The sequence below is a fragment of the Arvicola amphibius genome, chromosome 6 (assembly GCF_903992535.2).
Source record: "Arvicola amphibius chromosome 6, mArvAmp1.2, whole genome shotgun sequence".
Classification (NCBI taxonomy): domain Eukaryota; kingdom Metazoa; phylum Chordata; class Mammalia; order Rodentia; family Cricetidae; genus Arvicola; species Arvicola amphibius.
The window spans coordinates 46605405-46629737 of NC_052052.2; the positions used below are offsets into that span (position 1 = coordinate 46605405).

Sequence of the window (24333 nt, forward strand, 5' to 3'; positions counted from 1 at the left end):
TAACATTCAAATGAGCATGAAATTCAACCCTTAAATTCACAGCAGCTCCACAAGTTAACCTGGAGCTGCCGCTTAGATGTGGAAAACAGGCAGTGGGGACAATCACCACACAAGCCACAATTCGGGGACAAAGAGGAGAGGAAAGGCAGCCTGGGGAATATCCATTTCCCTGCGTGCTTCCGCCCAGGAACCTACCTCCGAGCCTTTGGCTGGGCTCTGCTGTGTCTTCTGGTGGCCTGTCAGCGGGCCTCCAGTGGGAAGGCCTGGGAAGGTCTGCAGACACTGCTGCGACCCTGAGAAACTAGCGTCAATGATGCCCGCCGAGGCTGACTGCTTCTCCTGAGCGGTCCCACGGCCCGGCCCGGTTTGTCCGGCAGCGAGCTGGTGTGGGAAGAATGGCAGCATGCCCAGGGTCGTTTGCGTTGGAATCAGAGTAGATGCTGGAGTGAAACAGACGCAAAGGAACCCTGGTTACGAGAGGCTCGGGAGCCCCTTCCGCAAAGGAACCCTGGTTACGAGAGGCTCGGGAGCCCCTTCCGCACTGATCAGAGCGCCGTGCGGTCCAGCGGGTGAGGGCAGAGGATAAGCTCACCAGCAAACAAAACCCGACACTAATAATGCTGTTAAAGTTCTCAATAATTTCTAAGATAACCTCAATATTACTTTTAACGATATATTTTAATTATTATCTTAAAATCTTCTGATTCTTTTTTTTGACAGTTAAATTATATCAGTACTTTAAAATGCCCAATCATTGCAATTTGGTTGTTTCCATACTTGAAGAGAATCACTGAGTCTCGGGTTTTAAGAATTTAGTATTTCCTCAGGTGATGAGGATTCAATAGCAAGCCTGGTTAGCAAGCCTCTGGCAGCGGTTAAGAGCTGGCTGCACCCGTGTCTTTGCAGCTTGAGTTTGCGGTCTTTATCCTGGCAACTCGGCCTTGGCAGCGGTTGGAGATTTACACATGGAAATTCACAAATACTATAAATCAACACTATTTTTTAAGTGGAAAGATCTGGTACTCAAACACCAGAGTGCCACTGTTGTTCTTGAAGTCGATGCTCAGGAATAGACAAACACTAAAACAAAAGTTATATATTTTTACTTATAGGAAGTAAAATCCTGAAAAGAATAAAAGTTTTAATAGGAAAATTAGGGCTCACTTTTATTTTTTTTTTTCTTAAAAAAAAAAAACAAACCTGTAAGTCAGGGCTGGTGAGAGGGCTCAGCAGAGAAAGGCACTTGGCCCTGGGCAGGGTTTAAATCCCATGACCCCGGGATAGGAGAAAACCAACTCCCACAAGCTGCTCTGCACATTCCACGTGTGTGCCATAGCACTCGTGTGCCCTTCTCTCAACAAAAAACAATAAATGAAATGAATTTCAAATTTAAAAATAAAACAAAGATGCATAGACCAGCCAGGCATGGCGATGCGCATCTCCGAAATACTCAGGGGGCTAAGGCAAGATCATGTGACCTCGTAAGTTCAAGACCAGCTTGGGCTTGAATGAGACCCTGCCTCAAAATATAAAAAGCTTACAAAACAGGAGGCCAAAAAGAAATTAAAATAGCTAATTTTGATGACTGGATCAAACTACCATTCTACAAATTCACTAACCAGGTTTGTTAGCTGGTGGAGGACTCGCTTTGGCTCCTCTGTCTCTCAGAATATGTTTGCTTAGACAGTGAACTGTCAGGGTTCTTAAGACAGCACACGAGACAGAGAGCCGCGTTATCAGCTAGCATTAACATGAGGAATAAACATTTTCATAGCTCGCAATCATGGAAAGTCAAAGCTTTTAGGATGACAGACTCCCATCATAGCAAGAAATTCCTTGGCAATTTATAAACGGCCTGGTCAATTTCCGCAGTCAGAATCGACTGAGTTGTCTGGCCAGTTTCATGTGGAGGAGACTAAGCGTGTTACTTATGTGTACGGAACTTAAATGGCCACTGGCGCTGCTTTGGCTCTGTGCACTCACGTCGGACCCTTCAATCAAGCTTCCAACTGGAAGCATTTCTCTAAATTACAATAAAATAAGAAACCCTGGTGTACTTCTAGTTTTCTAAAATAAAAATGTTCTGCCTGTCAAGTGCCCGGAGCATGTGGATCAGTTGTCTTTCAAGTAATCATTTTAAGACGTAATTTTAAAAATGACTCAAGTCAACAGGGCTTAAATTTACAAACTCTAGCTAGTTCCTTTATAAGGGCTGAGGCTCCTTCTTCAGCGAAACTGAAATGGAGACACAGGGTCTATGCCGTGAGCCCAGTGGGCAGCATGTCAGCGTCAAAGGGAAGCCATGTCTTCGCCTGGCACTGCTGTGAACCTGCATGAAATATTAAAGGCCATCCAGCAGGGACCGTCTCATCTTGGCACGGAGGCAAGCCCATTAATAACATATCAGACACGGCAACGGGGCTCTTGAAATTTTAAATCACCAAGATTTAAATTTAATCATCCTATAAATAAGAGAGCAATGGAGGTAAACTATCAAGTCTCAAAGCTGACTGCATAGGGGCTTCCTGGCAAAAAGGTCACTTACTTTTGTGTGAGTCTCCATGGTGTCCCAGGTCCATCTTCAGGGAGAGTGGTGCTCCTATTGCCAGCGCGGGCTGCAGCACCATGGCGGGGGGCTCTCCGAGCAAGCCAGGCTTCTACAGCAGGGGTGAGGGGAGACAGTTTCCCATGGGGGAGAAACGGAGAGCCCAGGGAAGACGGATACATGTGTGACATTGCACCCCCGCCCCCATCAGTGGGCCGAGACACTCACATTATTAGTGTGGGTGCTATCAAACTTCATCAGCTGCTGCTGGACCAAAGGGAGGTGAGAGAGAGCCTGGAGGAGCAAGGGGGACGCACTACCCACAGCCGAGCTCTGCAGAGTTAAAGCCACATGAAGTTAAGGAAGGATGGGAAACTATTTGTTAGATAATCAACTCATCTTCGAGTTCAGTGCTCAAGTTAGTCTGAAAAAAAGAAACCACATTTTAGGCAGGTGTGCTGAGCGCACACCTTTAATCCCAGCACTCGGGAGATGGTGGCAGGTCAGTCTCTGAGTTCGAGGCCAGCCTGGTCTGAAGACTGAGTTCCAGAATAGCCAGGGCTAACACAGAGAAACCCTAAAAGAAACACTTAATTCAAATAATCTACTTTCATCCTCAGGTAATATTACCTAACACGGAAGAGATGACCATGCAGTCTTGAAACAAGATTCCACATTCTTTCCTTTGTCATCCTCTCCACCCCTTACCCCCACCCCCGCTTTAATGATGATGAAATAGGAATTTATGGATAAATCATTTGACAATATTTCTTGCATGCTTTTTAATGAACAGAACAGTGTGCCACCTAGTGAGAAATGTAATATGATGGCCCTTATATATCGTATTCCTAACAAGATTACAAATGGCAGTTCTACGAAGAAAAATACAAGCAGATACATGATCAACCACTGAGGAATCTTACTCAAGACTTGCAGATTCCAGGGAGGCATTCTTGAGGAGCTAACATGTATGCTGAAATCTGAAGGCTGTTTAGGGAAAGACTGGGCCAGTTAGGTGGTACTCAGGGAGGACATTCCTGGTCAAGGAGACAGACAGACACTTGGAGGAGTGAGCAGGTCCTTTGGGGACAGTGAGATGCATTGAGTTCAGGAGATAGAGGGACTTGCAGGCCTTAAGAGCAAATACTGTGTTTCTGGTCTTTCTACAAACAGTTCTTGACCTTCCTAATGCTGCAACCCTTTAATACAGTTCCTCACATTGTGGTGACTCCAAGCATCAAATTATTTTCATTGCTACTTCCCGACTGTAATTTTGGTAGTTATGAACTGTAATATAAATAGCTGATATGCAGGATATCTGATATATGGGACCCCGTGAAAGGATCATTTAACACTACCCAGAGGGGTTGGAACCCCCAGGTTGAGAACTGCTGTCCTACCACGAAGGGGACATTATCCATGCTCTGACTCTCCCTTTCACACGTGTTCATACCTGATTGTAAGTAATGTCTGCCTGCCCCACTGTTCTGTTGTTGGGTTTTTACTGTTGTTTGGAGACAAAAATCTGACTCTGTTGCCCCGGGCCGGACCAGAATTTACTATATAGCTGGTCTGATCTTAAATACAGTAGTCCTCCAGTCTTGCCCTCCCCAGTATTGAGATTAGAGGTACAAGCCATCACATCTGACTTCTCATGCTCCTTGAAACAATGGAGACTATGAGAATGTGCTGTTCAAAGCTGGAGCTGTAACAGGGGCAGCACCGAGTGCACGTGGCTGGCTACTCAACAGAACGCGTGGACGAGTAAAATGTACCTTGGTGTACAGGAGTCCTGAGGAAAAAGACAAGAAAGATGGTGTGGTGTTTTGAATAAGAAATGCTCCCTAATTGGTGGCATGGTCTGGAACCTTTAGAAGGTGGCCCAAAGCTGGGGTAAGTCCCTAGAGACAGGATTTAAGAGTTTATAGCCTTGCTCCACTTCCTGATCTTTCTCTCTACTTCCTGTATCTGGGTAAATGTGAACGTCAGCTTCCTGTTCCTGCTACCATGCCTCCTCTGACAGATGACCTCACATATCCACCACAATGGATGGGTTCGATCCCTTTGGACCCAGAAGCCAAAGCGAAACCTCCCTAGTGGCTCTTACCAGGGCCTTCTATCTCAGCAACAGAATAACTGTTGTGGGTTTTTCTCCGTCTCCCCCTTCAGAAAGCTAAAGTAGTGGCACACACCTTTAACCCCAGTGCCTGCCAGGAGGAAGCAGGGGGATTCTGAGATGGAGGCCTGCCTGGGCTTCTCAGCAAGACCCTGTCTCAAAGTAACAAAACAGCTGTCTTTAGCACCACACATTCCTTCCATCCTCTGTGTAAGAAAATAACTGGTTTGTGCATACGTCTGTGTATATTTAACTATATTCTGAAATTAAGGAGTAATGTCTATTTCTAATATGGCAAATACTTATGTCAGCTACTTACGTCTAAGTGCACATTTAAAACACTTATCTGAAAACATAAGAAAAACATTCTTTGCTCTCACAAACATATGAACTATTTTATAACACTGATTAAAATTTAAATATTAGGATTTACTGCTCATTTCTTTCTATAGACTTGTTTTGACTTGTTAAGACTGTATAAACTGCTTTGTTCTAAAACTATTATTGCTCTCGGGCTGGGAAATGATTCAGTGGGCACAGTGCTTGCCATGCAAACATGAAGACCAGAGTTCGAATCCCATAAACCCACACCGAACAAACATCCCAGCACTCGTATGGGAAGATGGAAGGTGGAGAAGGGAGATTTCCCAGAAACCTGAGCCTGCAAGCCTAGCATATGCAGCAGCAAACAGCAGACAGCCTGCCCCAAACAGGGTAGAAGGTAAGACTGATGCCGAGGTTGTCCTCTGACTTCCATACCCACGGCACACATTCGTCTACCTCCGCTATCCCCACCACACACAGAGAAAAACTACTGACTCATTATCTCGCAAAGATTACCACAAAATTCTGTTCTTAATATTACCATTAATACAAGTAAAAATTGGTAAGTTAAGCTCTCTGGGCTGTCCCCATTAGCACTAGATCTCTCTCTCTCTCTCTCTCTCTCTCTCTCTCTCTCTCTCTCTCTCACACACACACACACACACACACACACACACACACACGCACGCACACTCATCTTGTTCTCTGGGCTGTCCCCATCAGCACCGGATCACACACACTCATTCTGTGATTTTACGCAGCTCTCCTTATTAAAGGTTGGTTGCTCTCTACCAGGTCCAGCTGCACAGGCTTATAATTCCAGCTCCTCAGGAGGCTGATGCAGGAGGATGACAAGCTCATAGTATGAGTTAAAGGCCAGCCTCGGCAACTACGGCAAGATTCTGTGTCAAAACCAAAAGTCAAAATAAAGCTGGGGATGTCAGTCAGCATTGAAGCCCTGGCCAGCATCAGTAAATTCCAGGACAAGGCCTAGCACCACAAAGGGTGAAGGGCAAGCAGATTATTTTTTAAAACACAAAATGCTCAGTTAACTTCTTGGCGAGGTCTGGCATGCTTATTGTAATCCCAGTCCTTGGGAGATGGAAGTAGGAGGGTTGGGGGGGGGGTCTTCACTCTGAATCTCCGGCGCTGTGTACAAACCTGTTGTGCTTTACTGAAGTGTAGCAGAGCGGAGGGGAGGGATGGGCTCAGCAGATGAGACAAGCTGGGTGCGACTCCGAGAACTGTTTGGAGAAGATCAGAGTCAAAGTAAAACCATAACCACGTGACTTAAGAAATGAAAAATACAGCATGTTCCAAAATCATTTCTTTCACAACCTTTAACCTGCACAGGGAGTTTCATCTACTGGCTAATAGTGACAGGCTTCTTTCCTTGTGATGTGATCCTGGAAGCTGCTTTAGAATCCCCACACTTTCTGTCTTTAAGCACCAAACGCAGGCTTGCCTGTCTCCAGCATCCGGCACAGCTTGTGCTGGCAGCATGGTACTAATGGAAGCCTTGGTAGAAGCTCAATGCCTCTATCCATGGTTGCATGAAAGTACAGAGTGCCTGACGCCCAAGGAGGTGAGAAGAGAGGTGGATTCCCTGGAACACAGTTACCACCATATGGGTGCTGGAACCAAACCTTGGTCCCCAGCAAGAACAACAAGAGCTCTTAATTGCTGAGCCATCTCTCCAGCCCCTCAATCAGGTGTTTGGGAGAATTTTGTCAGAAGGTAGGGGATGGGGAAAGATGCAAACCTCATCCTTAAAGATCTTACGAAAAATCCTTTACTGAAGATAATACATATGCGCAGAAATTCTTACATCACAGAAACTGAAAGGCTGCAACGTGACTACACATAACCGCACATGGTGATGCGTGGCTTGAATTCCAGTACTCCAAGCCAGAGCCAGGCAGATCTCTGTGAGTCTGAGGCCAGTCCTGTCTACCCAGCAAGTTCCAGCCCAGCCAGAAATACACAGTGAGACCTCATCTCTAAAGAAATCAACTGTACATATAGATATAAAGAATAAAGAGTAACTACACTCTTAATTCTGAGTCCAAATACCACACACATTTCAGAAGAGATAATTTTGGAATAGATTATATACAGAGAAAAAAGAACCATAAAATAGAAAACACATGATTAATTTCATTTAAGCATGCATATATATCATTATATATATCACTATATATATATATAACAAAGTAGCATTCAGAAAAGGTCCTGGCAATAGCTTTTCATAATGTGCATGCAAAAGTAAAAAATACTAAGTCATTCCCAGTTAGGTAGGGATTCCGTAACAAAAAACAAGAATGGCAACACACCAAGTTAACATCAACATGGCTCAAATCTACAACCAGCTATTTACCCAAGGTCATAAAAGTATAGGCGTAAATAAAAACAAATCCTCATTGCAATTTTACCTCAATCTGGAAGGACCTAGATGTTCATCGGGTCTGCCAATGAGGCCTGCAGGTGCAGCTCAGTAGTGTGGTACACACTTGGGCTTGCTCCCAGCACCCACCCACTGCCCAAGAAAACACCAAAGTGCAACTGGCATGCATCCTCCAGCTTGGCCTGTGCTCACTGAAGTGGAGACAATCTTCTTCCCTGACCAGCTTGAACAAAGACAAAGCCAGGCACGGGAAAAACATCTCCATCCATGTAAATAGTAAAACATCTTAAAAGAGGGACAGTAACATTAAACATTACCCCTGGGGGTAAAGAGATGGCTCAGCGATGGGGGACACACTGCTTTTGCAGAGGACCAGAGTTCGATTCCCAGCACCCATGTCAGCTGCCTGCAACTCCAGCTCTAGGGATCTGCATTACATATACATACTCATCCCCTATGGAAATAATTTTTAAATTAAAAACTCAAATCAAATCTAAAAAGCAAAGCAAAACAAAACCACATTGCTATGTGACCACAAACGAATTCAAATAGAGAAGTGGGGTGGAAATACATAGTGCTGGTGGGAGGGCCAGAATTATCGAAGATGTCCACAATCCAAAGGTGTGGACAATATTCTCCTACACGACCTGAGAGCACAGTAGGAACCTTTACACACCAGAGCCACCTTGGACTGCATCAGGAGAAGCACTGCGGAGTAACAGGAATGCAGGACTCCTGCCTGGTGCCAATCAATAACCAACCAGCAGGAGGCTGTCATGTGTGAACTCCATGTTTTAGAACAATCCAGAAAATCTATAAGTAATACATTATGTGTGTGTGGTGGGGGGGGGGGTCCCCATACAATGAAACTGCCACAAAGACCCAATTCCTAAAAAGACCCTGTATGGCTGGGAACAGCTGCTCCCAGAAGCTGTGAGTTATTAATCAACACCTTCAATGCCAAGGGCGAGGTACCGCCTTGTGCTAGTTAGGAGGTTTTGTTTTTATTTTCGTCAACTTGACACAGACTGGAGTCATCTGGGAGAGGGATTCTCAACTGAGAAAATGTGGACAAGCCTGTGGAACACTTCCTTGATCAATGATTGATGTGGGAGGGCCCAGCCTAGTGTGGGCGGTGCTATCTCTGGGCAGGTGGTCCTGGGTTGTATGAAGAGGCAGTGAGGAGCAAACCAGTGAGCCCGCTCCTCGGCATGCCCCGCCTCTGCCCCTGCTTGAGTTCCACCCTGACTTCCCTCAGCAATCAACTGTGAGAGGAACCTGGAAATCCTTTCCTATTCTAGTTGCTTTTGCTCATGGTGTTGATCCTAACATGGAAAGCAAACCGTATACACTACATACCCTAAATGCATGATATAAAAAAGAAAGCCAAGCTAGAACTGAGCTGCAGCTCCGTCCCTGCTGCTGGTTTTCACAGTTCTGGGAAGAGCCATGCAGGCTGCTGGGAGCGAGAAGGAATCAATGGTCTTACTCATAGGTAACCTCTGTGAGCTACAAGACCAGCCTGGCAGGCAAGCCACGTCCTGTGCACCAGCGGCACTCCTGTTACACGGGTAACCAATGGTTCTGACTGGATCTGAGACTTGATCCACATGCCTGAGTCTATAGACCTGGTCCAAAGCCCATGACCAGGGAGACGATGAGCCCTAAAATGGGAACTGAGCACTGGTTTTAGCAAGCTGACATAGAGTTAAGCTACACTCTAAATATTCATGTTTGCATCTACGGAAAAAGGCTGCTCTCAGCCTTCATTAGAGAAACTCATCTTTCAAGTGAATGGTGGTGAATGCAATTCAGAGACTCGTGGCCCCACAAGGTATAGAGAATAAGTGACTGACCAAAGATCGGCCCTAAACAAGACATTGATACCATCCCCTCTAAGACTCAGGGGACACCGTGCGGAAAGGAGGAGCCAGAAGACAGAGAAGTCGGTTGTGAAATATCATCTCCTGGGTAAGACACAGCCATTAAATCACAATCTCACAGCAGATGCAGATGCCTGCACAGGGTGGGCACAAGAAAGGGCCACCAAGTCAGGCATGGACGGAAGATGGGCTCAGGAGGCCCTCCCTACCCCTCACTGATGAGCCATTTTCTACTGGTCAATTCAGGAAGGAGACTCGTCGGCTTACGTTGTCGGACCCACTGGTTACCCCACCAGGTTCCAATGGATAGCCAATCCAATGGCCCCACGTGCCCGCTTAAACTAAACAGGTCATAAAGCAAAACCCAAAGTCATGAGTTTGGGAAAAGGACTGGTATGGACGGGATGTGTGTGACAGGGATGGGAGGGAGATGAAAGGAAGCAAAGAGCTATCCGAATACTTTATACACACATATGAAGTTATCAAACTATCAGAATACTATATACACACATATGAAGTTATCAAACTATCAGAATACTATATACACACATATGAAGTTATCAAACTATCAGAATACTTTATACACACATATGAAGTTATCAAACTATCAGAATACTTTATACACACATATGAAGTTATCAAACTATCAGAATACCATATACACACATATGAAGTTATCAAACTATCAGAATACTTTATACACACATATGAAGTTATCAAACTATCAGAATACCATATACACACATATGAAGTTATCAAACTATCAGAATACTTTATACACACATATGAAGTTATCAAACTATCAGAATACCATATACACACATATGAAGTTATCAACATCAATACCTTTTTAAAAAAAAAAATCCCTACTAATCTCATGGTGGAAAGTGTCACGGCCTGCACACTGTGTCTTCATTTGCATATTTCTGCTCAGTCCTTTCTAGTAAAATTATAATCATATATATGGTTCTTTCCAGAAGCCTACGAAACATTCTAGAGGATTACCAAATGGAAGGGTCCTGGCAACTCCCAAATTTGTATCGCTAGTTGGTCAGAAGTTCAGATAGCCTAGAGAACCTTTAGCTTGTAGCCAGGGACTTTAGGGGACAACCACACAGAGGCAGTGCCCTTAATCTGTGGGTCTGTGTTGCCTCGTGTGGGAGCTGGCATCAGGCCAGCTGGGACTGAACTGGAATAAACACCCCGAGCACGCTTACACTAAATATATTTACTCTAAACTTCCGCATTTCCTCGTAACGCTAACACAGAAAGCTTGTGTATGTAAAGTTGTTTGTTTCAGAGGAAATACCAGAAAAAGAATACCGAACACTCTGATAATCAAAGTGCAGCGACAATACACAGGATCTGGGGGGTAACTGGAGGACGGTGCTGTTGTCATCTGGTTCAGAGGGAAACTACTTCGTCCTCTACGGCAGACAAAGACGGACACGGGGAAACAAATGAGCACGTTCCACAAGGTAAGTCATCGCGATGATTACAAAGGGATGCTCCGCACTCAGCTCACCCAGGCGGCGGTATGCCGCTGTTACTGGGTTTAGAAGTTAATAGATAAAGCCTTTCTAACGGCACAGGAAACGGACACAAACGTAAACTGTACCTACGGCATAACCAAGACACAGCACCATCTCAGATAACCGTCTCAGATAGCCAATTAGTGATCATTAATAGTTCTTAGGAAAGAGCTGGACAAGTGTTAAGTGCCCTTCAACCCGTAAGGCATTCCACATACAGTGCAGCAGGATAAGCATGCCAACGTCTGCGCTCAAGCAGGCTGTGCGCTCTCACCTGGTTTAACTGCTCGTCCGCACAGCTGGGGCTGCAGAAGAACTTGGAGCATGGCAGGATTGTTCAAGCTTTTCATAATCTGTACCGGATTCGGCTCTGGCAGTAATCCCTTTTGGCTGCTGTTCATCTTCAGCGTGGGCAGAAACAAACATCAGAAGAAACATAAGCGCAAAAAAAAAAAAAAAAACCAACAAAACAACAACAAAAAAAAGACAAAAGTCCCAAAGTGTACCTCCTGCCTAGGAAGGAACCAAAGACTTATTTTCAGACAAACACAATTTGCTTTAATTCATGAATTTACCATGTGTTATCTACCACAGCTCTCAACTACAATGTTACATGTCCTACTGTACACATAATGCATCTAACATCTGCCCAACGCCAACTGCCTTCGAATGAACTAACATTTAATAGAACAAGTCTCATTAGAAAACACAAACAAAACAATGACAAGGAGATAGGAATTCCTAGCAAAGTGATAACTTGCCGACACACTGTCTGCACCCCCACACGACAGGAAGTCTTATTACACTGTCGTTCCAAGGTGGGAGAATGCAGGCTGACTTTCAAACACGATTTTCTTATTCTTAAAGTCTATTTCATTCCCTTAATCCTTCCGGGTGAAACAAAGATGAACCAACCTGCAGAGCTACCAAAAAACCATGAACCAATTTTTAGTTTTAAAAAGCATCCTGACAGGTAGGTGGATGCTCAGTAGATAAAGGGCTTGCCACTTCAGTGTGAGGAGGACTGGAGCTCAGAACATGTTAAACATGTTAAACATGTTCGGAGGAGAACATGCAGGAGAAAAGCTGGGTAGGGGCCAAAGAAATGGCTTAGCAAGTACTGAGGCTTGCAGCCAAGCCTGACAGCCTGAGTTTGGTCCCTAAGACCCACATGGTAGCCAGAACTAGCTCACTAAAATTGTCCTCTAACCTCTCTAATATGCACAGTGGCATGCACAAACCCCCAGGGGAACACAGACTCTGTGTCTCGATGGATGGATGGATGGATGGATGGATGGATGGATGGATGAAATAATAAAAGCCAGGTGGGCATGCAGCCTGCCTATACTCTAAGCACAGGGGAGGTAGAGATACGGGGTTCCCAGAGCAGACTAGCTAGCCAGACCAGCTGAATGGCTGAGCTCTGAGTTCAAGTATGAGACCACGCTTCAATATATAAGGTGGAGAGTGATCAAGGAAGACAGGTACCTGACAGTAACCTCAGGCTTTCACACACATGAGCATGTGTACCCTCACACACATATGAACACATGTACATACATATATGAGTACCATGTACATATATGCAAAAAAGACCAATATATGTGGATTTCAGTATAGAAACAATGTGTATCTCTATCTATCTATCTATCTATCTATCTATCTATCTATCTACCTACCTACCTATCTATGATAGACAGACAGGCAGACAGAAAGAATGATAAGAAAGGGGAGAACTGACAAGGACAATTGGGTTTCTCTCCTAACCCAGATTCTATAAAGTTGAGAGGGAAAGAAATATGGACTTAAACATATGGCACTGGCAATAAACTGTTGGGATAGAAGGTGTGCAGGCAGACATGCTCAGAGAGCAAGAAAGTTTAGGTCCACAAGAGAATTTGGGGAAGGCTTTGGCAGGTGGCACTGCATAGTTTCCTCCACCATTCCTTCAGGGGAGTTGGGCTCTCCTGGCAGCAAAAGCTATGCAGAAAAAGAGTACCATGGGCCATGGATGCCCGCAGAATCAAAGTTGGCACCGTGTAAGCACACGGTGGAGGGCAGGGACCAGACATGGTTGGTATGGGCAGGACACTGGTCATTGGCCAGCTACTCACACCCACAGCACAGTGAGATTTTACCACCGAGGAAAGTAAAGCCCAGAAAACACAAGCCTGGATGCCAGATGCAGAGAGAGGCACTGCAAGACAGAGTCCAGGGTGGTAGGGAGAGCCCAGTGGATGGCAGGCTGAGCTCTCCCGGCCCATCTTCTAGAGAAGACCAGGCTTTCCCTCTAGTCTTCCCATCATTGTTTTCCCTGCCAAGTTCTTATGGTAGCTGTGTCTGTGTGTGTGTGTGTGTGTATGTTTATGTATGGTGTGTGTATGCATGTATGTGTGGTGTGTGTGTATGTATGGTGTGGTGTGTATGGTGTGCATGTATGTGTGTGTATGCATGTGTGTGGTGGTGTGTGTGCGCATGTATGTGTGGTGTGTGTGTATGTGTGATGTGTGTATACATGTATGGTGTGGTGTGTGTGGTGTGCATGTATGTGTGTGTATGCATGTGTGTGGTGGTGTGTGCGCATATATGTGTGGTGTGTGTATGTGTGATGTGTGTGTATACATGCATGTGTGGTGTGTGTGTGTGTGTGTGTGGTGTGTGTGCACGCGCGCACGTCTGTGAATGGGGGACTGACCCCAGGGCTTTAGAGCACACCACTCCACCACTGAGCTGTACAGTAACCCCTTTCACTAACCTACAGGCACTGGCACACAGGAAGCTGACCCCCCTTCCGAAAATATGTAGTCAAAGAAAACAATAATTTGACATCAGAGACTAGAGCCACTCAAACAAGAGCAACAGGCTGGACTGCCTGTGACAGTGACAGAAAAGCAGAGGCAACAGACAGGAAACTAAGAACGCCAACAACACGACAGATGTCCCCAAAACGGTGAGCAGCCTTAAAAGAGCAAAGACAGTTACAAAGGGCAGGGGGAGGGGCTGGCACGAGGAACAAACATACGCAGAGAGAATCAGCCCTTGCTTCCTATAAACAGTCCTGCTCTACGTGCATCACGTGGATTAGATCCTCAACTCTCAAAAGCAAGTCCCCAAACTGGCAGGGATATACCTAGTCTACGGAGGAAAGCTGCAGAAACTCATAAAGCCTTCCCCTTCATCTCTATTCTGTTTTAACAGGCAGGTTCAACAGTAAGACAAATATTACAACAAATCAGTGATCTAAAGGATCAGGTTAAAGAAACAGAAAAGGCAAGCAAAATTAGTAAGAGCAAGGTAAGGGTAACGGGGGCAGCAAGACGACAAGGACACAGGCCAAGGTGACAGGGACTCAGGCCGAGGACCAGAACCTGCTCAACAGAAGTCCCAGCAGGAGAATAAAAGGCGAGAGGCGTCTTTGGAAAGGCAATAGCTGAGAAATGTGCATTATTAAAGAGCTCAGAAACAACAATCAACCACCTGGTGTTCGAACACACAGTTAAAGAAAACACACACCCACTCGTAGCTGTCATAAACCTTATAAACACCAAAGCAAAAAAAAAAAAAAATGGAAAGAAAAGAAAATACCGCTATTAAAGCTTCCAGTGAGAACATGTCTCCTAAGGAGCGAGGAGCCCATTGCAACCAGCATCTTCCTAGAAACACCAGATAGGGGACAAGGACTTAATATTTCCAACATGGTGAGGGAAAGCCTCTGAAGATAGATTTATATATTCAGGCAGGCTAGTGCTTCACATGAGAAAGAAGAAAACTGTTCCTGACTGCCCACAGTCTGAAAAGCTCTCTACCACATGAGTGCCTTCATTCAAAACTCCCTCGGAGGAAATTCTTGAGTGAGGACAGAGGCAAATAAATGCAAGACAGTGCTGTGTGACATGGAAGATAAAGAATACTGTCATAACTTTAAAATAGCCAGGCCCATGACACAGTTAATATCCAGGGTAATTCTAAAAGAAAGAATGGATATAATTATAATGGCTAAGTAGGGTAGGGAGGAACAAACAGAACGGCAGTGAATGAGTTAACTGAGAAGCCTGGTACTAAGAAAGGAAAGGGTGCTGATGACTTAGGGACACCCCTCCCCAAGTAGGAAATGCAGCCTGGGAGGATGGCTCACCCAGCGAAAGCACTTGCCACAAAACCCTGAAGACCTGAGTTCAAACCCAGATGTCACATAAAAAGCTAAATGCAGACACATGTGTCTGTAAGGCAAGCCCAGAAGAGAACGGGAGGTAGAGACAGGAGAATCGGCCAGAATGCACAGGCCACCTAGCCTGGAGCACACCGCACGATGGCAGAAGGAGAAAGGACTGGAGAAAGTTGGCCTTTGACCTCCACTGCACGCTGTGGTGCAAATGTCTGCTTGCTCCCTCACCACCTGAGCTCACTCTTAAAATATAAGGGGCTGAGAGGTGACTATTGGAAGAGCACTGACCGCTTTTCCAGAGGACCTGGGTTGGAGCCCTAACACCCACATGGCAGCTCACAAAGTCTGAACTCTATTTCCAGAGGACCCAATGCCCTCTACTGGCCTCCACAAGTAGTGCACACATGTGGTTCACAGACATACAACAACAGGCAAAACACCTATACACACACAATTTCTAAAAATGAAAAACATTGCCGGACAGTAGTGACACATGCCTTTAATCCCAGCAATCGGGAGGCAGAGGCAGGAGAATCTCTGAGCTTGTGGCCAGCCTGGACTACATAATTAGTTTCCAGACATCCAGGGCTAGCTACATAGTGAGGCCCTGTCTTGCAAAACAAACAAACAAAAACAAACAGGAAAAATTAATTGAAAGATGAGATGCAAAGCTGGCAAGTTCACATCTATCCAACAGTTAGAAATATGAAAAAAAATGAAAACATTTTGTTAAAAGAAAGTGTAAGGGACTGTCAAAATGCTAACTGGATGAAAAGCCATACATACACTAAAAGGTGTTTAAAATGCACCAATAAAAAGACATGGACTGCCGGGCGGTGGTGGCGCACGCCTTTAATCCCAGCACTCGGGAGGCAGAGGCAGGTGGATCTCTGTGAGTTCGAGACCAGCCTGGTCTACAAGAGCTAGTTCCAGGACAGGCTCCAAAGCCACAGAGAAACCCTGTCTCGAAAAACCAAAAAAAAAAAAAGACATGGACTTTCATACGTGATGTTTTAAAATAACACACACAGAAAGGCAGAGATGAAGGGGCAGCAAATATAGAGCAAAGGAAGTAGAAGGAGCCAGGTAGCATCAGAAAGGAATCCTTTCGGAGACACAAAGACTGATAAAATCAGGGCAACTGTCAACAGACACCCATCTAAGAACACGCTGAAGTCTGGAGCAACAGCTACAAAATAAGCAGAAATAGAAAAACTATAAAAAATAAAAAATCTTCTGCTCTAAGACACTAACCGATGAAGACGATGAAGAAAGAAAAAAGCAGAGATGAAGGAGGATGACTGATAGTAAGATAAACTATTCCTACACACATGTGTTCATGTGTGCATGTGACTTTGTAACCCTCCAGCACAGCTCAAAGGCCATCTCCAAGCGCATGGCGCGCACTCAGAGAAAACGGCCACGGAAGACACAAAGCTCACAGTGTCGCCCTACCTCCAGACCAGACGCGCAGGTTGAGTTTTCCAACCATAAAACGATTAGGAACCAACAGAAAAATAAGTTCTGAAAATCGGTGGCAATATAGAAGGCTAGAAGCTGACCGCGGGAATACTGGAGAAGAAATGTCAGGACAGGAAGAAATAGACTCTACTCCAAAGAGAAAGAGGATGCAAGATCCAGGGATGATAGGGCAGCGGAGGAGCGCAGAGAAACACAGGAAAAAGCAAAAGAGAAAGACAGCAAGCCAAGCTCAATACAACGTCAGCCCGGTGGCTCCTGGTGGGCAGAGGCAAAACAGAATCCTCATCCTACAGGTAGGACAGGAGGCCTGAGTAAAGAGATACTGGCAGTCCTACCCATGGGACAGGCCCATGATGCCCTTAGGCCACAAATTCCAACTGCCTGTAGGGCTGAGACAGCAACTTTTCAAATGAGAATACAGAGGAGCTCCCCCAGCTAGGGGGGTTAAGGCCAGGTGCTACCCTGAGAGTGAATCTACTACTTAAAACCGAATACCCTTGGGGCCTGGGAACAGTCTACAGAGGGGACCTGCTGTAGTTCCCGGATGAGGGACAGCCCCAGACAGCAGCTGTGAAGAGCAGGAGGCTGGCAGCGAAGGGGTGGAAATGTCTATTTCATGCCCTGAACATCCAGAACTGCTGACCAAGATTGCAACAAACAGCAATGGCATCTTTTAAAAAGTGACAAAGAGGTAAGGACAATCCAAGACCAGCACAAACTATGGCAGTTTGTGACCATCAAGTTAGCCCTGCAGAGAGTATTTAAAGGGATCCTACTCCTACACACAGAAGAGGAAAAAAAGCTCAATCACAAGAGCTCAGAAGAGAATCAGTTTCACAAGAAAAGATGAACAAAGTTAGAAAAGGATGTCTCTGCCCAGCACAAGAGGCAAACTGTACTCAGAGAGAGAGAGAGAGAGAGAGAGAGAGAGAGAGAGAGAGAGAATAACCCAGCCAACACAATTACATCTCTCAGCAATGTAAACAGCCTCACCACGAAGACAGGGAGATTAGCTGACTGCTGCAGAACAAGAGCCAACTAGCTGTTATCACCAAGAAACTCACCTCCCTGGCAAAGACACCAACAGAATAAGAGCCAAAAGCTGAAGAAAAAGAAGCAGAAGATAGGCCGGGCAGCGGTGGCACACGCCTTTAATCTCAGCACCCAGGAGGCAGAGACATGCTGATTCCAGTGAGTCTAAGGCTAGCCTAGTCTACGAAGGAAGTTCCAGCAAAAAACAAGCAACAACAAAAACAAAAAATGGAAGCTAAGCCGTCACAGTTACTGTGATGCCTGATAAAAGTGACTGAAAACCAAAATAAGAACAGATAAAGAAGGCCACCGCACACTAATAACAGCAATTCATGGAGAGAACTGCAAATACATGTGCATCGTACAGCGGGGCTCCCAATTTCTCTGATGCAGTAACAGTGTGGGATTTCTGTACCCCCTTCTCATCTTTAGCTAGGTCATTCGAACTGGAAAGTGTAGGGAGAAACCTCAGAGTTAAACTATATCACAGACCAAATGAATGGACTTAGCAGATCTACAGATCGGCTGATTCAGCAGCTAAAGCGGCTCTCTTCTCCGCAGTCCGCGAAGTGTTCCCTAAAACTGACCACACTCTGACCACAAAGCCATCTTCAACAGCATTTTATATGGTAGTAAAATAAAGCTAGAAATCAACAGTAAGAGACGGCACAGATGCTACACTAATACTTGGTGACTGGACATCTTGAATGAACAGAGCCTGGTCAATGACCAAAAAAAAAAAAAAAAAAAAAAAATCAGGAAGGAAATTTATAAGCTTCTAGAAAAAAAAAAAGAAAATAAGAACGCTACTTCCCAGAGCCTCTGGGCTACAGCTAGAAGAATTTATAGCTAGAAGCCTTTACACTGAAAAGGAGCAGACCGGATTAGACAGGAGTCCATGCCTCAGTCAGATGACAGGATTATGTACCTTGAGGTCTAAGAAAGAACAGAGCAAGGCAAACCCCAAAGCAGTAGATCACAGGAATAACGATCAGGTCAGAAGTAGTGAATGAACTTCACTGACTAAAAGCCACAGGAACAACAGGTAGCAAGGAGCAGAGTCTTCAGAAAAAGTAAGTATGGCTTTCTTATGACAAACACCAAGTCCAACTTACAAAATGATGGAAAGGCCCAGTTAGTAAAATCAAAAGGTAAAAATTTGGAAATTAAAAAAAAATGGAAATGAAAATGTATCCAATGGAATACAGAGGATCACTAAGGAATCAATCTCTCTCCCCTCTCTCTTCCCCCTCTTCTTTCCTCCCCCTCCTCTCTCCCCCTCCTGTCTCTTCTCCCCCTCTCTCTTCCCCCCCCCTCTCTCTCTCTCTCCTCTCCCCTCTGTCCTCCCCCCCTCCCCCGACAGGGTTTCTCTGTGTAGCCCTGGCTGTCCTAGAACTTGTTCTATAGACCATCCTGACTTTGAACTCAGAGACTCATCTGCCTCTGCCTCCCAGGACCTGGGATTAAAGGTGTGCACCACCAGTGCTTTGGAATATTTTTAAACTTTATATTTAAAAGCCTGGTAAACATAAGTACAAATTCCTAGACACCTACTACCTAGCAACAGAAAATCAACAGGATATAAGCAACAGAGACAGATGATAAAACAGCAAGGTTGAGTAGTAATATAAAGTTTCCTAACAGAGAACAAGGCCAGAACTGGACTGATGGACCACTGAAGTTCACTATGTCAGCTAACACGGGTGATCCTCAAACTGTCCCATAAAACAGACAAGAAAGGAAAATGCCAAACTCTATGATGTCAGCAATATCCTGATACCAAAACCAAGGAAAGGAGAAACAACAAAAACAAAAGTTCCTGACTCATTTCCTTAAAGAACACAGGTATTAAAAATTCTCAAAAAAATCTGTAGTTCAAATTCAAGAACCCGTGCAGAGTATCATACACCATGACCAAGCTGGCTTCCCTCAAGGGATGCAAGGATGGCTCAACATATGCAAATCCACAAACAACACAGCACACACAGACATGCCTAAGGACAGAAATCACCATCACTATTCAACTGATGCAGAGAAGGCCTCAGTCACATGTCCTCATCCTAGGGATAAAAGCCCTGGAGAAACAGGGAACCAGGAAGAATGTGCTACGACATAATAAGGGCTACGTGACAAACCTGGAGTCATTACACTAAATACGGAAAAACCTCCAGCAGCATTTCCTCTGAAATGAGGAGACGGGTGTCGCGTCTACTCTCTCACTTAACACAAAACCAACTCAAAATGGACTAAGAGCCTTAAATGTTGAGACCTGAAACTTGGAAACTGTTAAGGGAAAGAGAGAAGCTACAACAGAGGCATAGGGAAGAAGTTTCTGGAAAAGGAAGTTACAGGAAAGAACTCCCAGAACAGACAAGCGAGATTGCAGAGTTCAAAGGCTTTTGCATGACTAAGGAAATAACCGGCAGCATGATGGGACATTCCACAGAACGGGAGATGTTTTTACAACACATTAAACAAATGATCTCTAGAGTCTATAAAGAACTACAAACACTTCACACACACACACACACACACACACACACACACACACACGAAAACATTCAAACTATCCAGTCACTCGATGGGCTGACTTGAATAGAAAGCATAAGAAAAAATAAAAATGGCCAATGAATTTAAGTGTTAGTATCTTCGGCCATCGCGTGTAAATTAAAACTGATTTAGACTTGTTTCATTGCTGGTGAGGATGTACCCCTTTCTTGTTCCCTGCTGGGACGGGGTGAGTTGAGTGAGCTGAGGAAGACACACTGGACATCTGTATATGCAGAGGCTCCTCAAAACCCTAAAAATAGAAGCAGCATATGCCCAGCTCCACTCCTGGGTGTATGCCTGAGGACTCCAGGTCGACACACCAGAGAAAGCCGCACATCCACGCGGCTCTTCTAGCCACAATAGCTACATTACAACACAAACCTCGATACCCAGCAGACGATGGATTACGGAGAACGTGGTACGTATACATGAGGCAACTTCACTAAGTTGTAAAGATGGGGAATTTATGACATTTTCAGGAAAACAGATCGACCTGGAGCTGACTTGGGTAAGTGAAATAAGCCAGATTCAGACAAATACTGCACACTTTCTCTCAGTCAGAACTGAGATTGAAATATGTATGCATACATTAAAACTATATATGACATGAAAGCCAAAAGGGGAGGGGGAGGAAGTTCTAAAGAGAGTGCGAAAGGAAACAGGAGAGGATAATGGGATATATGGGCACATATGGACACACATGCGGAAAGACAGACATACACACAGAGATGCACACAGACACCCCAGAAGGGTAACTATTGGGGAAGGAAGCAGAAGCCAATAAAAAGGGAGAGGGCTCATGGTGATAAATGAGAACAATGGTTAATGATATACACATATACATATGTCACGATTAAATAGTTTTCTTTGTATGCAAAAATAAAAAGCAAAAGAAGAGGAGGCTGGAGAACTCCAGTTCCAGGAAATCCGACTCCCTCTTCCAGTCTCCATGGGGACCAGTCATGCTCATGGGCCACAGACATACATGAAATCAAAGCCTTCCTATGCATAAAGAAAAACAATCTTTTTTCATATAAAAAAGAAATCACAAAAAAATTGAAACAGCCATACATCAAGATTTAAATCATATGAATATAGTATTTGTTGGAAGGAAACCTGTAAATGTACTTATCTTTATTATTTATTCATTATGTTTTTTTGAGACAGTCTTCTTACATAGCTCCAGCTTGTCTGAAATTCGCTATGTAGCCCAGGCTGGCCTTGCACTCGTGGCAATTCTCCTGCTTTAGCCTCCCCAATGCTGGGCTCACTACACTACCATACCAGCCTATAAATGTACCTGCCATAAAATAAATAGGAAAAAACCAGGGGCTTGGAATATAACTCAGTCGCAGAGTACCTATTTATCATGTAATACCCTGAGTTCAATTCTCAGCACAAAATACAAACAAGAAAGCAAACAAAATCCAGGAGAGTTAAGCAGCAACTTATAAGTGATCAAAAAAGATGGGGAAAATAGTAATCTCACCACCCCCACTATCAAAGAGGGGAACAAGTAAATGCTAAGCAGAAATAAGAAAATTATTAAGATGAAGGCAGAAATAAGCAAATGAAGGAAATTTAGAAACTGAAAAACAACCCAAAAGTTTGTACTTTGAAAGGATGAACTAGAACACTCTTTCCTAAGACCGATGAGGACTAACAGAAAATGCAAATCACACAAAACGAAAAGGAGCCAAGTGTCCGACATCTTAAAATGCTAAGCGCTTCTACATCTGTACATATCCAATGTCGAAAGGACCACCTTGGGTAACACAGTCAAAGGTAGCAGAGAAAGAGGAGGGAAGCAAGAATATCCACAGCTGGAGCGCAGAGGTAATCAATGACTCCTCTGAAAGAGGCCCAAGGAGCGGCCCACCTGGCTTCACAGAGAGATACTCGGCTTCTCAAAGAGCACTCAGCCTTACATTATACAAGCTGACTGGGATACAGAAAGGGAGCGAGAAGATGCTGAAACCATCCAATGACAGTGAGGTCAGCGTCGTCTTAATTCCAAAATTAAGTACTGATCATGTTTTTTTAAAAAAATTAGGTGCCTGCCACTTCTGGGGACATCTCTAAAAGTGTGCCAAAGAAAAATATCAATAAAATCAAATAATGCCTCTGGAAAAAGCTGTGATCAACTAGGGTTAAAGAAAACAGATGAGCAGAGATGGAGGATCATGGGAGGAGGCACTGAAGGGGGAGGGGAGGCGACAAAGAAAGACAAACACTGCATGTTTTCTTTCACATGGAGAATCCAGATTGAAATACGTATGAATGAATGAATGAATGAACGAACGAAAACAGAGAGAGGGGGCCATGTCGGGGACCCATGATGAGGGACATGAACAGATGTGGAAGGTGAGCAAAATACAATGACACGCATAAGAAAATGTCATAATGAAACCAATTAACTTTTTAACACTAAAACTTCTGACTAAACAAATCAGTGTGATTCCCATCTGTGTTAGTTTTCTGTCAGCTTGACACAATCTGGAGCCTTCTGAGAAGAGGAACCTCAATTAAGAAGACACCTCCATCTTCTAGGCCCGTGGGCAAGGCTAGAAGGCATTGTCTTGATTAGCGATTTATGGGGGAGGGCCCAGCATTCTGGGCAGGTGGGCCTGTGTGTCTAAGAAAGCAGGCTGAGCAAGCCATGCAGGGCAAGCCTGTAAGCAGCAATACGCACGGTTCCTACTTGTTCCTGCCTCCAGGTTCCTGTTGTGAGTTCCCCGCCCTGATTTCCCTTGGTGATGGATGTAAGCAGTAAGCCAAAGAAACCCTTCCCTCCCCAAGTCTGCTTTTTGGTTATGGTATTTATCATGAAAGCAAAATAAGGCACGGTATCAGTCAACTTGAGTATGAGTCACACGTTTATTTCAATTGTCACAGAAATACTTTAAAAATTTTTAGTGCCTGCTTGTTCTTTTTTATTCAAATCTCAGAAACTTGGTAAAAGATAAACCATTATCCATAACAAGTGACTTTTAAGATTTGAAGGAAAAAAAAAGCTTTCTCACTATTCCTACTGCCCGCCCATGGGATCTCACACGTCACACTGAGATCCATGTCCAGTGTGCACCATTAAAGGACAAAAAGGGGGAGCGATACAATCTAGCTTAAGGGGAAAGGGCTCACGCTTGTGCCCAGGGATTAGAAAAACACGACAAATGGCCTGGGGGCCATGGAGGACATCACTGTGGTCACACAGGTGAGAAGGGACAGCTGTATCTGGGGACCTGCTGACGGAGGCCAGTGACGAACAACTGGGTTCACGGTTTGCTTTATTCCATATCCAGTTATTACAGAACACTGAAGAGTGAACCTAAGAGAAAGGCAATCTTTCTCAGAAACGCTGAAACTGAGCGACTGATTTAATGTGGCGGGAAGTCACTGTCTCAATTTTTTTTTAAATATTTATTTATTTATTTATTTATTATGTATACAATATTCTGTTTGTGTGTCTGTCTGCAGGCCAGAAGAGGGCATCAGACCCCATTATGGATGGTTGTGAGCCACCATGTGGTTGCTGGGAATTGAACTCAGGACCTTTGGAAGAGCAGGCAATGCTCTTAACCTCTGAGCCATCTCTCCAGCCCCTCAATTCTTCTCAATCACCCAAAATACAGATTTACTGATCCACCAACATATACATAAAATTTACCATTAATAAAGTAGTAACTAGAGTCTATGAGAGGAAGAAAGCAAGGAAACTGAACACATAGCCCTCTGATGCCCACCCTTAGGGGCAGAATCAAGCTGGGCAAGAACAGATGGGACAAAAGAATGGTGTGCCAGGATTCACGGTAGAAGAAAAGTTTTAAATGTTGCAGGGATCTCACCACCAAACACGAGAAGAGTACTTCATAGATATGGATATTAAGAAGCCCCTGCTGGGGCTGGCAAAATGGTTTTGGCAGGTAAGTATGTCTGTCATGTAAGTATGAGGACCAAGAAAAGGCAGGCACAATGGTGTACACCTATAATCCCAGTCCTGGGAACGAGGAAGACAGGACACCATGGGGCTTGCTGGCCAAGCAGACTAGCTCAATGGGCAAGGCCCGGGTCCAGTGAGATCCTTCTCAAAAGACAAGGTGGAGAGTGACGGAGGACGATGCCTGCTGTCAACCTTTGACCTCCACATGCACGCTCACACATGGACATACATGAGCCTGTATACACACAGAGAAATCCTTCATGAGGGCAGCTTACTGGAAGAAGGAGATGGAGACTCTCCTGCATTAGGCTGAGAGGAGATGGAAGATGAGGAACTGGAGACAATGGCCCTGGTAAAGAA

General features: G+C 44.7%; 1 protein-coding gene across 1 annotated transcript in view; it reads right to left on the bottom strand.

Moving 5' to 3' along the window:
* Raver2 (ribonucleoprotein, PTB binding 2) overlaps positions 1-24333 on the bottom strand; it is a 76087-nt gene that overhangs the window by 13959 nt on the left and 37795 nt on the right. Inside the window, exons 5-9 of the mRNA XM_038332446.1 lie at positions 11079-11205; positions 6147-6229; positions 2774-2878; positions 2546-2657; positions 196-440 (exon numbers count right to left, since the gene is read on the bottom strand). Coding sequence (XP_038188374.1) covers positions 196-440; positions 2546-2657; positions 2774-2878; positions 6147-6229; positions 11079-11205 — 672 coding nt within the window. The remainder of the gene's footprint in view (positions 1-195; positions 441-2545; positions 2658-2773; positions 2879-6146; positions 6230-11078; positions 11206-24333) is intronic.